The 14,599-nt window shown below is 41.2% G+C and overlaps 1 protein-coding gene across 3 annotated transcripts in view; it reads right to left on the bottom strand.

Annotated features, from left to right (window-relative positions):
- Window positions 1-5,504: 5,504 nt before the first annotated feature.
- The window catches only part of ctif (CBP80/20-dependent translation initiation factor), a 41,957-nt gene continuing 32,862 nt past the window's right edge, over window positions 5,505-14,599 (bottom strand). For all 3 annotated transcript variants that reach the window (XM_029516263.1, XM_029516264.1, XM_029516265.1), the window contains 4 exons: window positions 13,939-14,238; window positions 11,658-11,813; window positions 7,643-7,696; window positions 5,505-7,283 (listed from right to left, as the gene is read on the bottom strand). In XM_029516263.1, the coding sequence (XP_029372123.1) occupies window positions 7,062-7,283; window positions 7,643-7,696; window positions 11,658-11,813; window positions 13,939-14,238 (732 nt within the window). In that variant the 3' untranslated portion in view covers window positions 5,505-7,061. The remainder of the gene's footprint in view (window positions 7,284-7,642; window positions 7,697-11,657; window positions 11,814-13,938; window positions 14,239-14,599) is intronic.

The raw sequence follows: 14,599 nt of genomic DNA, 5'->3' as shown, positions 1-14,599 counted from the left end.
AAAAGAAATGATCCAATAATTCCTCTTAATTTGTTGCTGTACATAAACTCCAGTTTCAGTGTCGGAGGTTTTCCTCCTCCACCTCACCGTCCTTCTCTTCCCTGCTCCCTGTACGAAGCTCCGTCTGTTGACATTGGCATTGTGCGTGTTGTTGCTGGCAGCAACAAAGTGAGAATAGCCGACTGCAGCACACACCTCTCAGCCAGGCCACTGCAGGTGCACATATGCTCCTGAACAACAAAGACGTCATGCTTCCTCACCTAAAAGTGAGCTGTCCTACGAGCTGTCACTGGAATAAATGAGGGCACGAAATTCACAAAAACAACGTTGCTTAAATAGCTGGTGCTTCAGTCTCATCTATACTCGTCTTGTACTGTTTCCCAGACTGTGTACGCACTCAGGTCCCTTGGTGCTTTTACTGCATATGATAATAGTGGAATACTTGTGATGGCAAAAAGTTTTGTGTTTGTTTTGTTGCTGTTTGTTTTTGTTTAGTTTTTATCCACCACCTTGGTCAAGGAAGAAATATCTGAACTATTTGTAATTACATTTTATAGATATTCCTTGTCCCCTGAGGATGGATATTGTTGACAAATGTCATTGAATTGTGAATGGACAGCTTTGGGATTCTCCAATATTTCATTCAGTGTTTAGACTGGCATGGAGAACATTTACAGGACTGCAGTCGGCGTATGTGGCAGCATTATTACAGGCCCATATATTTTTCCGGCTACTGTTAGCTTTTTTGATGAACGTATCGGTCTGTATACTTGGTAGATTATCCTTTAAGCTAATTACATGTTAGTCATCCATTTGTGTTTATACTGTTAAATTGAGGTGCACAGTGTTTGAGGGGACCTGTTAGGTGTTTTTTGGGATACAGATATTGTACGTGGTAGAATATTTTTGTCTGCTGTGTGATGGTCCAAGTGACTCAATGAAGACATCCATTGACGGACATAGAAACTAATAGTTGGTTAATTCAACAGATCCTCCATGAAAAAGGCCACTCAGAGTTCATTCAGGAAATCAGAAGGTCATGACATAATATCCTACACTGCCAGTCCAGGAAGCGGGAATACAGCTGTCAAGTTTCCGCTCTGCTTGTTATCCCATTTTACTTTTCCTCCAAAAAAACAAGTTTTATGTAAAAAGTGTGTGTGCGTGCGAGAGAGAGCACTTGATCTTGAAGGGATGACAGATGTGGCTAGACATTTCAGCTGCATAGATATTTTTTCTTTTTAATAAATTTACCTTGCAAATTTTTCTAACAAAGCAAAATGTAGTACATATAGAAATTTAAAAAGTAGAAAATTCAGTATTCCAAATGTCGCACGTTGAAAATTGTAAAAGTATATGGATAGAAAGAACAAGACGAAGACGATGATTCTGAACTCTAATGAATAGCGATAATTAAAGTATGATTAATAAATAATTGTGGCCCAGACGCTGGAATCAGTATTCGATAAACAACTAAAATGTCTGAATCTAACTGCAGTTCAGCTAGAATAATTTTTTGGGGGGGCAGTAGGATAAACTAGAGCGCAGTAGCTGCTGCTGAGATGGAAAGGTCAAGAGAGCAAGCTAAAACCACTTCATAGCCCACAGTTATTGATTTCTCCCACAGCAGAGCGTACTGTTGGAAAACATCTGGGGATGCTTCTGTGTGTTTTAGCTCCACTTTGTTTTACACAATATCTGGCCTCTGTAGCCTCGGACCAAACAGACGAGATTCTGCAGTGCACTCCTCTGGTTAAAGCTGATCAAAGACAGAGAGACACGCACTGTGCAGATGAGAGGGCAGGCACAGACAAAATAAAGGTCTAAATACACAATCTGTGAGCCGTCAGACAACTAAGACATATGAGATCATATCTATACGCTGATAGTTAAATGCTTCGGTGTGTGAGAGCGTCTCGTAACGTGAGTGTCCCCTTTTCTCGCTTTTGGTACTTTATGAAGGCCGGCTTCGCAGCCTACTTTTGTCTGGTGCAAACAATAGACAGTACTAGTGTGAGTCACCCTGCACGCACACACAAGCATCCAAATCCATTCATCCATCAATACGAGCAAAGAAAAAAAGGCCAACCTGAAGTCAGATACGATGCCATGAAGCATGGATTATATTTACCAACTGCAACTAACAATGATGTTCATAGTCGGCTCATCGACTGATTATTTTCTTGATAAAATAATACATTGTTTATGAAATGTATAAATTTGACAAAGATATGGATGTTTGATTTAAAAAAAAAAAAAAAAATACATAAATCTGAAATAATGGTGTGGACATAAAACAATGTTAAGTGAATCCTAGATATGGCTGCAGGGTTATGTTCTTTTTGTCCTTAATCTGTTTTTTTTTTCGTTAAGAACTTTCATAAGTTTACAGACTGTAACACAATCTCTTCACATGTTTTTGTTTTTGGCCATTGCCCAAAAATATCAAGTTTGCTTTCCCAAGATGCATTTTGGAAAGAAACATTCAGTTACCAAGCAAAAGGGACGCTGTCATGAATAACCAGCTGGAGGTAAAGATTAAAGTTGACGAAACATAACGCAGCTGCAGCTTAAGTCAAGTTGTTTGTGTATCCTGGATCCATTTTCAATGAATTCGGCATCTATGTCCACTATCACCATGCTTTGTTTATAAATTAAACGATAATATTATAATATTTGTGTCTACCTCTGATTTGTTTTTTTTTATTTGTATTTTTTCTCTGCAGCAACATCACAAGTTTGTATTTCCAGCTGGTCACCATGACTCCCCAGAGAGGAAGTGGAATTTGTCAACACAGGTGACGATGACACACACACACAAATCAGGAAACTCTTGAGGCTCTGTGTAAAGTAACATGAAGTTACATGACATGACATAGCTTAAAAAATTGTGTAATTTAGAAATTGACCAAATAGTAGTGGACCTCCTACTTCACAACAGTCCAAAGACATTATTTTAATGTTGTATATTATAAAGAAGCAGGGTTTTTTTAGGCTTAGCATGTTAGTTGCAAAATATTTGTCTTTTGATTGGCGTATCCATTAATCCTTTAAATTCTCGCTTAACCATTTAACCATTTGATGAAGCACAACCTGAGTCCATTCATATGAACTACAGTTGTTTCATTCACTCACCGGTTTATAAATCTCCTCTCCCTCTTCCTTTTTTATTTATTTATTAATACGATCTGATTCTAAATTAGAGACTGACTTATTGTATCCTACCAGCGTAAACTCCAGCCAACACAATATTATCCCTCCGGGCTAACATGCCTGTTCAACTGTCTGTTTTCACTGCGCACAGATAAATTAACCATGATGCTAATTGTCATCCCGGGCCAGCTCTGTCTTTCTTCCACTGCTTGCATCTATTTCTCAACACCCTCCTTCTGTCCCAATATTCACTCATTTCTATATATGTACACACACTTTGCCTCTCACTTCATCTACTCCTACATTTATTTCAGTTCGTCTGTCACCATTTCGTCTCACTTAGCACCCCCCCCACACTACAGCAGCTGAATACATTTTCTGTCTGTCTTCACACTGTGGCTGCTGCATGAGTTGGTTTCTCACTGTGTAATATCTTCTCCATTGTCTCTGCTTTGTATTGTGCTAAAAAGAAGCTTGCACGTGTTGTGACTCTAAATGAAACACGACCATCACCATAAATCCATCCCTGTCAAGTACACAACAGAGAATAACAAAACAAAGCTTCCCTTGGTGTCGATGGCACATTCTGATTGTTAAACTCTGTCAGACGTATTTGAATATTCAGACTCACAGGATTACGTTTGATGTGTACCAGTGTTGATGGACGTCCAATAGGTTGTTGAGATGGGGTCCTTACTGGGGAGGCAGCCCTGGCCCTGGGCGAGCCTGTTGGGATCCCCATGGTTGCAGAGCCCCCAGGCATGTGTCAGGGCCAACTAAAGGGAAATCAGGGGCCAAGGACATGATCCCACACAAACGCACACACAGTGCTATTAAAATTCAGAAGTGTGGTCTGTTTAAAGTGTGACGGTGTAAAGGCGAAGACATGTAAATGAGAAGCTCCAGTGTGCAGATGAATGATTTAGGATTATAATGACCTATTGTGGTGCCAGGATTAGTTACGCAGCCGAGCTAGTAATGGCGGGGAAAACAGTTTGTCGTTGTTTCTTTTGTGATGTAGAAATATCTTCATTACAGCCTGTTTGACTCAGACAGCGCCGATAGGCGAGCAGACAGAAAACACGCCGCAGTTTGTTCCGTCACATCATCTTTTTCTCATTAGTTTATTTTTCAATTGCTTAGAAAAACAAAACAAACAAGAGCTCAAAGATGACCCACTATTACCAATCTACAGCTTGTCTGTGCGCCAACCGGAGCCTCATTTATTTATTTATTTATTTATTTTTTAATATTCATGAGAATATGCAGATGAAGGTGCGTCTCATTCAATCGTCGAGAGTCATGTGACCCGAACCGAGGGGTCTAAGGGCACGCAGGGTGGGGAGGCTCCAGCGCCACAGACGGGGGGGGGGGGGTCCCCACCTGCACACATCTGCTGTGAGAGCTAATCATTCTTTGCATAATGGAAATTGACCGATGGGCGTTTTTCTTTTTTCTTTTCACAAACTAAAACACAGTAATACCACACTTACACACTTGCCAGCAAGCTAGGTATCACAACAGTTTCAGATGTGTTGAAAACCCACCAGAAGGGAAAATTATATACGTGTGTATATGTGTGTATATATATATATACACATATATACACACACATTTAAATGAGCTAAATATAACTTAAATAGAAACCTAGAAATAAAATAAGTACAACAAAAGACAAAAAAAAAAGACATTGAAACAAATCATTTCTTAAGTAGACACATTTACAGATCATTAGGCTGCACCTTGAATATTTGTGAGCTTTAAACAATGATTTTCCTCTAACTAGTTTTCCGGGGTGTGTTTCTACCACACAGGATCTTATTTCTTGATGCAAGACAGAGAAAATAATATAAAAACACTTGTAACTGCCCACAGAAATTCAATGGGAAACTAAGTATATGCATGTGGGTGTGCAACTACTCACAAGCAATGAGTTTGTTTCTGATAGAGATGCATGGAAAAGGCCAATTTTTAGCCGTGGTCTTACTCTGTATAACATTACTCTTTCCATATTCCTTTTAATTTCAGTGTTTTAAAATACTTGTAAATATACCGTATGAGGATTACATATAGAGCCCATTTACAAACAGTACTTGATTGGCTTTGTACGTCAGTATCTTGGTACACACGTTAGCTGGAATAAGGGTCACATATAAGAAGCTAATGAGTTCATATGATAAGATTTTCAGCTTTTCTTCATGTCAGCGTCAAAGACACAGGTTAATAGGTGTCATTTTTCTCAAAAACAAAGCAAGATCAAATACAGTCGATATTAAACACTTGCAAAATGTCCACTGCAAAGAATGGCTTGAGTAAAGAAGCGTTCCACTTCTGTTTCTCTGTGTGCCATGCTTGTTGTTTTTTTTGTTTTTTTTGTTTTTTTTTTTTTTAATGTCGTATGTCTTTTTTTTCAAACGTATGTATTTATTTTTAAATCTTGAGCAATAAAACAATGTGAATAAGTCTCACTGTTTAGTCCTCAGCATGCTCCCTCCTGCCACAGACCCTGCAGGGCCAAAAAAAGAGAGCGCCTATAAAAAAAAAAATGGAGAATTGACAAGGCCACTAGTCCATTAAAGCATCCTAAAATCCCTCACTATGCTCAAGCCATTTCTCTCACTACTGAGATTTCATTTCAAACTTTTCTTGTTTTCATTTTTTCCCATTTGAATACAGTGCAAAACATATCAAACCTGTGCAATTAGGCCTACCACTACAATATCTCATACTCACATTGTATCATAAAAACAAGACTTCAAAATGAAATGACAATAATAATAATAAAAACAAATGATTAAAAAAATATAATATCAACAATGGTGTTAACAAAGCATTGACATGCACAGATTATCAGAGAAGAAGAGACATTCCCCTTTAGGACAAAAACAAAAGAATTATGAGACAGCAGTGTCTGATTTTAATGCTTTTTTTCTCCCAAACCCCCCACCACAACACTCCTGCTCCTCCTATTAGTAACACCGGCCTGAGCATGGGGAGCAGGGAGCCAGGGTGCCAAAGGGATGTGTTGGGAGTGTGTCGTCTCACAAGGGCTCAAGTAGCCATCTGCCACCCTTCTCTAGCCAGCCTGATCCTTATCCTCAGCCCAGGCCAGCCCAGCAGGCCCGCTGTCTCATCCCCACAAAAAGGCTTCCTGCTGGGAGGGTTGTGGTGGAGGGGGAGTTGGGGAGACAAAGGCAGGGAGGAGCTGTGGGAGCTGGGGAGCTCCATGGTGAGACCCTTTGACCCGGTCCCCTGGCCTGGTGGAGCAGACAGCCCAGACAGACAGCACCGTGTCTGCTCCCTGCCACCCCCTCCTCCTCCTCTCTTTTATCAGCCCCACAGACCCTAGGGGCTGACAGAGAGACAGAGGTGGGGGGAGGAGAAAGAGACAGAGGGAAGGGGAGGGTGACAGGGCAAATGAACACAATGAAGAGACTGACACGCTCTACCCTGAACATCCCCCCCCTCCATTCATCTTTGGGTACAGATCTCTCTATTCCCCATGGATAGACTCGCGCCCCCGTCTGTTCCCTCCTTCAACGCTCAGTCACATCCAAACAAGACCCCACACTCTGTGTGGCCAAGCATGCCCCTACTGGCCATCAATTGGCTAGTGTCTTCTCAAATCTGTGCAGAAAGGCAGGTCGTTGTTTGAATGCGTCATGTAGTGTTGCTTAGAGGACTGAGGCCTACCTGTTTCCTGGCTGGTATGTGGTTTCTTTGTGGCAGTGGATGCCTTTTCTGGAAAATTATGGAATTGTGCAGTTACGCTCAATAACCACAGAAAGTATATATTTACTGATTTTTTTTTTTTTTGTGTGTGGAGTTTTGTCGTAAAACTATAAGAACAGATTGTTACGCAACTGGAAAATGTCTCTTCTCCTCTCAGCGGCGTTGGGGGCTGGCACCTAGGCAGTGGTGGTGAGCTTTTGGATGGTACGGTTGTAATATTGGGTGGTGAGAGCCTCAAGGGGGCTCCAGCGATGTGCATGCAGCTCGATGACCTCCATGAGGAGCGAGCGGGTCAGCTGAGATTCAGCTGGACAAAGCATCTTGTCTCTGACTGCTGCTAGGAGCTCTGTCATCATCTGTGGCAGCTGCTCTTCCAGGAGACGCCCAGTGCTCTGCAACTGGTGGAGAGAGACGGCACAGAGGGAGTCAGTCAGGAGGCAGGGGGTCAGAGTATGGGGAGCAAGACAAAATGTCTGGCACCTTGTTACTATGGGTACAGTCAGACAGCAGAGGCTCACACACCCTCTGGCCATAGTGCTGCTAGATAATCATAGTTGCAAAGGTTGGAGTTGTTTGTGAGCATCTGGGAAATGTTTGGTGATGAGAGCTCACTCGACTTTTCCTCTTTCGGTTCGTTTACAGGCAATTAAAAGCTTGATTTTATCTATAGTTCTATCTAAATTGGTTGGACCAGAAATTGGGACAGAGGGTTTGGACTTGAGGGTGCATGTGTTTCTGTGTCTGGTGGGGTACATACCTCCATGGAGCAGCAAAGGACTGCATCTTCCTTAACATCCGTGGACTCTAACAGCTAAAAGGGACAAGAACAGACATTACGGGAATATACATCAAAATTGTGCGCCAAATAAATAAATAAATAAATAAATTCAAACATATCAGCAAGACCAGCATAGTGGTGAAAGTCTAATAGGGCTAGCAGATGTATAAATACCTGTATATTTGGGTACAGGCCACAAGAGGAGATTTAGCAATTGCAAGTGTTTGAGTGTGCTAATCAGTTCACCAAAACAAACAAACAAACAAAAAAAAAAAGACCTAATCCTGATTGTAAATATTTTCAACATTACAAATTTAAGTCTTGGAAGACAACAGACCATAGTTTCATCCTGCCAAGCTGGCTGTTCATCACACATTAAGGTTTGCTTTATGCACACTGTAAATCTACACACATATACAGAAATACAGGCACACAATGTGTACACACACAGTGGAGCCAAAAACAAACAGTTGAGCTGGTAAACATGTTAGCTGGCTTTTCCCCCCATGCTGGCCCCATGCACAGATGGGCATACAACTGCCACTTGTTAACAATGCAATGTGACAAAGGGAGGCTGAGTGATAGAGTCAGACCCTGCTATGTTGACGATGGGCATTTACTGTTAGATTACAGAGTAAGCAATCTCTTTAATGTGATCGGAGGCCATTTTACTTCATACAAGTCTGTTTGGGAAGGACGCAACAGTAAGGAAGGGGTAAGTTGTTTTGGAATAATACATAATTAAGCCATAGAAATGTAGAGCTGCTGCATGATGAACAAAATAAGGTACAGATGCAGGGCACAGGTGCACAGTTATAGAAGCAGCTCATGAGATCATGCAGTGAACACCAGGGAGTTTACAAGAAGAAAGTGAATGCAGTACGTCTTCAATTGTCCTTAAGTGAAATTTGTTAATACCAATGAATCAAATAACAATAATGTGTCAATGGTGCCAAATGAGTCATTTACATACAAGACAAACAACAGGTCTAGAGTCTGCATTGAATTTTGACATTTGTGGAATAATCCATATGCGCTAAAGTATACTCAAACACAGATTTTAGGACAAACCACCAAGAGGAACACTGTCATGGAAACATTTTCTAAATCTTAATTGCTGAAGAAGAACCAAGATCACTGCCATCCGATGCTAGGACTCAGTAAGCCTTATGGCTACCAATCTGTCAGAGCCAGTGGTTGCACAGATTTGCTTAGACGGGTGTGTGACAGCGTGGCTGTTTGATGTAGGAGCACCAGTCTCGTCATTTCCAGAGTAAGAGAGAAGTGTGACAAGTAGTTTAGCTCATAATGAGTTCTCTGGGGGAGTTGAAGGTGAAGTTTCACTCAATACATTTAAAACGACGAACGATCTAATCTATGCTTACTGTATGTATTATAATTTCTTCCATCCATTGCAACAGCTGATATTATTTCCTTCCAACTGTTCTCCTATGCTATTATACGAGAAGAAAGACATCTACATACATAACTGTGAGACCGTTTAACACACAGTGGCTCTACTGAAGCTGAAAACTGTCACCACGTTAGTTACATCATAACAAAAGAAAGCTCACAGAAATGGAAAACGTTTGGATTCTTTGGCATTCCAATTTAATATTCAAAAATTTAATGAGGACTAAAGGAAACTCAAATAACTATAAGTAGGACAGCTGTGAGCCTCTTGTCGCACTGATAGGAAGAGACACACCTTGCATGACTTGGTGAGGTCACCTAGAAAAACATCCCCATTCAATTAAACTGCCTGCTGTGGCTTCATCTGCCTTCAGTTTAACCTCATTACTCAAACGCGTCCATGTTTATATATGCTCAGACTGAGTTAAAAAATAAAGAAGAAAAGAAATAAAACCATAATGGGGTTTCACATTGTTGCATAGCAACACCAGGTCTAGTGTCAAGACCGGCGCTTCCCATAGTCACATTACATAAGATTACTCTGTTTGTGTCGCATCAGTACTGAGTTTAAGTGACTGCTTAACAAAGAACAGAAAGTGCACTGTACTACACCTAAAGCAGACTGAGGCTCTGAATATAACATTTCTGAAGCAGACAAACATCTACATATTCACCATCAGAATAAATATTCTTATTCATTCACTCTAGATTGTGAGAGCTCTCTCTCACTCAAAAAGGGAGAGCAAGGCACAATATAAATAGCTTCTGATGTCACCACTCGACAGTGTAAGTGCATGCTTTCTGCAGTGTGCAACTGCAAACCAATATCCTGATGAAATCCTCGGTGGGACACATGCAGGTCATTTGCTTCAATAAAAGACGGTTTTATGTTATCGAGAATTAATAAGCATCCTGGATCCTGCCCTCTGATTTTATTGGCCTATTAGGCAGTGCATGACTGTTTGTACTGAAGAGAAAAGTGTTATTAGTTTGTTCGGTTTTAAGATGAGTTATTTTGACAAGTATTTGGGGTTTTTTTTTTGTCTGTGCAACTTAGCATAAACTACGTTTTACATACTTGGTCTGGTTAAAAATGAACTTCTGTTCAAAAACAGTCAGTGTATTTCAGCAGCTTCATGCACATGTTGCTTGGCTCAATCGCTGTTCTAAATTTATGCACTCACCACAAAGTTTCTTAACAGCCTATGTAACCACAGCAACATGCTGAAGCAGAAGCAAGCACAATAAACAAGCTGAAGAAAGGAAAACTTTTGCTTCATAAATTTTGCATAGTTAGATATAACCAACAAAATGGCAATTTCATTTGTAGAAAAGTCTTATTTAAAAGGTTTTCTTATCTGAAACTTTGTGAAAATAATGGAGCGAATATGAAAGCAGTTGCCTTTAATCATGAACTAACACAGAATAATCATCCCTCCACTAAGTATTTATGTATCTTGTATGACAGAGTTGGCCCATCGGACGACTGTGAATCTGTGATGAATGGGTGAAATGGATGACATCACTGCTTGTTAACTCGCTCTGTCTATACATAGTGCTGCCGTGAAGAATCAAACAGTTCAATTGTACATCTTTGGAAGAGAGCTGCACACATGCAGGAGCATATTCCTGCATAAACAAACATGCAAACATTTTGGCTTAAGGCTTGTAGCTGGGGCCCAGACATGCTATAGCACAACAGTCATAACAGCAGATGGATAAAAATTAGGAACAATAGCACTGGGAACTTAATTGTTGAACAAGGGCCTGCAACCACAAACATGTTTCACTCTACAGATATTTTCACATTTTTCGCAGGTGTCTTCTGACCTCAAGCATAATAAGTCTAAATATGACACTGCTGATACTGCTGTTACTCCACACAGTCACGTCGCAGAGCCTCTTAACAAGCTGTGATAATGCTCTAGGCATATGCTCAGACAGGGTGTGGATGACAATAGTCGTCCATGATTGTGTTTGGTAGTTAGACGCAGGGTGTGTTGAGTGTCTGGCCGGCAGAGGTGTGGACGTGGGCTGTAAAACAACCCGCCACGTGCCTCAACCCTGTTATTATTTCGTCTCCCATGCTCTGAACTACAAATTAAAATAATTTCACTCCTGGATTCCGCCACCTGCCTCTCCCTTGTCTTGCCCCTTCTACCTGTCATGCAATGAGTAAACTTCCTGTGCAACCTCCAACCCCCTGCTTCCCCTTTCAATATTCCAGCTGTCATTAACCACTTCTGTATTGTGGTATGCTTGCTGCAGCTATGCTGTATGGTTTCCATGGTGTGTGTAAGACTGCATAACCAGCCGATGGGAACTGAACCTGGGGTCATGTATTTTCCTGGAACTGATAGCGTCCTCTGTGTTGACACCATGAGCCAGACCTCAATGTGGTGTCTCGAGTCTAGACTTGGTCTGGCCAAAAACAGGAAACTCTTGTTTGGTGCACGTATTGATCTCAACAAGAAAGATGAACAGAGATAGACACCTTCCCTCTACTTGTACAACCGTGCATTAGGTCGATCGATTGGTTATTGACATGTTCATTGATTGAAGTGCAGATCTAGATACAGACCTCTCGTAGGCATGTGTAGATGGGACAGACCAACACCCTGAATGGCTCTCCGCAGTTGCTCCTCATGGTTGCAAACACCTCACATAAGAAGGTGATGAAACCCAACCACCTTTCCACATCTGACTGCTGAAGCTCCTCACGACGGGAGAAATCCCTCTGTAAACAAGAGAGAGAACAGGAAATAAGTTTGTAAAATAAACTAAAAGACTAGATTTAGTTGATGTTTAACAAAGGTTCGATGAAGGCAGTAGGTGGGTGGTTATTTAAGTGTTTTATAAATTCATCAGGAGTGGAGGTAATCATCATTCACATCTTTACAATCTCTCTGATGGGGAGTTTTTGTAGGTGGCACACATATTAACCTTGTAGTGCAGTAAGTACTCTAAGCCAAAAAGCTGTTGAAAAACACATTAAACAGCTTCATGAATTTCTTTTATCAGTCTAAAGTAGAGGGGAATATGTTAATTCGGTTTGAAAGTGAAGGGTAGTGAACTGTGTCAGTGTTGTAAAAGTGTTGGGGTTAATATGGGTTAATGCTTAATGCGCACTTGTAAAGATGTTATACAGCAGGTTAAACTGAATCTTTATTAACAGTCGGAGCAACTCGCTGTTTTGAATATTTTTCCAGAGTACATCCTATCATTGTGCACTGCAGTGAACTGCAGATACAAGTGGTTTATATTCTCACAGACTCATCCATCTCTGCTGAATGCCTGCACACAGACAAGCAAAAAATATGCAGCCTTGAATAGATCCAACAAAAAATTCACTCACACCGTCAAAAACAAACATACCGCACACACTCAAGAACGACACACACCTCTCATACACCTTCAAGGACATCGCCATGGTATTTGACACTTAAACAACAAGCCAGCGCCAGGAGGAGACACACACATATATACATAATAAAGTAATAAAACATTTTGCGGGAGTGGCAAACAGCATTAGTGTGGGGGGGAATCCACTCTCCTCAGTAGAGCTAAATAAAGACATAGGTATAGGTCTGGCTATGTTTATTCAAAGCAACAACAAACCCTGGTGCCTGACTTTTAATAAGCAGAGCAGTCACACACTAATTAGCCCCACATTGAGATCCAGGGGTCTGGCAGCAACATCATTAATAATGGCCTTCATGATCCCACTTGTGACATTTAAAATGTTTTAAAAGCAAAAAAGCCAAAATGTCAAAGACAAGGAGGGGGTCCATGCTGGCTGGGAAGTGGGAATTAAAGTGAGAAATAAAAGAAGGGGAGGGACCACACTGAGATAAAGGGGGAATAAATAAAACTGATGGGGGGCAGGCATAAAGAAGATTAAGGCAGGATTCACAACTGCTGAGTCTGGGATAAAAATCTCAACTTCTAAAGGGAGAGGTGTTTAAATGGAAAAACATGAAAATAGAAGAGATGACCCAAAAAAGAATTGCGGCTGTGAAGAAGAAAGAAAAGAGGGGTTGGGAAAGGTGTGGGGGAAAAAAAAAAAAAAAAAAAAAAGATGATGATGATGAGGCACCAGGTAGATTAAAATGGAGACTTTGAATATCAGCTGAAAGCAGCATATATGTGTTGTTTGCCTACTTTCTAAACTGTCTGCCACTCTGCTGAGGGTGTCTGGCTCTCAGGATGAAGCAAAGGGTGAAAGGGAGGAGTGTGGTCAGAGGGGAGGGAGACATGGAAAGTGTGTAGAGAGAAGCAGTGAGGTGCTGGCCTGTGTCGTGCTGGGGGAGCACAGGAATAAAGAGCTCATAAGGGATGCAGGAGGGTGGGGGGTAGCAGTGAAATATATAAAGGCTGAGAGGATGTTTTCATCATTGGTGCAAGACTGGAACAGTGCTGTAAAGTACAGGAATGGAGGCCTGGTGAAGGGGAGGGGGTCTCTTCCCTCGGTGTTTAGATTAGTTAGTCTGCCAATTGACATAAAAAAAAAAAAAAAAAAAAATCACACACACAGTTGGCTGCCACATGAAGGGGCTTCTCGTTAAACTAAGGTGGATACTAAAATGAAGGGGATTTTGTTAAACACGCAGTTTAAACAATTAATGGTTTGCCAGAAATTTACTGTACTACCAAGTGCTGCCATGTTGGAAATTGTTTTAAAAGGGCATTTTGTGAGCAACTTATTTAAAGGTATCTACAGGCAAGAGTCATTATCCGCTCATCAAATCCCAGCAATAAAAACATTTTTAAAAACAGAAGTCAGTTACTTTACTACAGATGAAAACACTGAAAGAGAGATGAGCTAAGATGGAACTGCTGTACTTTCCACATTCCACACTCACCTGCAGCATGTTGAGCAGCAGCGATCTAAACTTGGTCCCTTCCACCATGAACAGGGCCATCTTGTCACAGAGCTTGGCGGCTGTGGCAGCGAAGCTCCTGTCTGACACGGCCTTGGAATAGATTGTGCTGACCACCTGACTCAGTGTTTCCTCTGATCGTGCTGAGCACTGTGCCTCCTCCATGAATGAGGCCAGCTGCTGTTCAACCCCTCTACTGTTGCTCCTCATATTGTTTAGAAGGTCCACCAATCGGTCTATGTTCTGTGCCCCGGAGCCTGACGCCTCCACTCGGGCCTCCTCCTGAGGCAGGAGATAAGAGAGGACAGTGGTGATAGGTGTGGCTCACAGCTGGTTTTACCAAAAACTTGAAGTCTTGAGGAAGGCAAAATGAATAAACACTTGTCAAGCGACTTGTTTTTCTTCTTAAGTATGGTTGCACTAGTTACATAATCATGAATGAGTTAAAGAGCTCAACAGATTAAAGGTGACCATCAGTCCAATTACTTCATTAAATATGGTTTTACTGGAAGTATTTATACATTTATGTGCAAAGTGGTTCACATCCTTTGTGGTTACACATGAATACAAGCAGTCCACACAACCCATTCAAAAGGTTTTTTCTACTTATGTAATAACTTTTGACCAACATATTTTTTTATAT

This window comes from Echeneis naucrates, chromosome 12 (genome assembly GCF_900963305.1).
Source record: "Echeneis naucrates chromosome 12, fEcheNa1.1, whole genome shotgun sequence".
In the NCBI taxonomy this organism is placed as follows: Eukaryota; Metazoa; Chordata; class Actinopteri; order Carangiformes; family Echeneidae; genus Echeneis; species Echeneis naucrates.
This window is presented reverse-complemented; position numbering and strand designations above follow the sequence as displayed.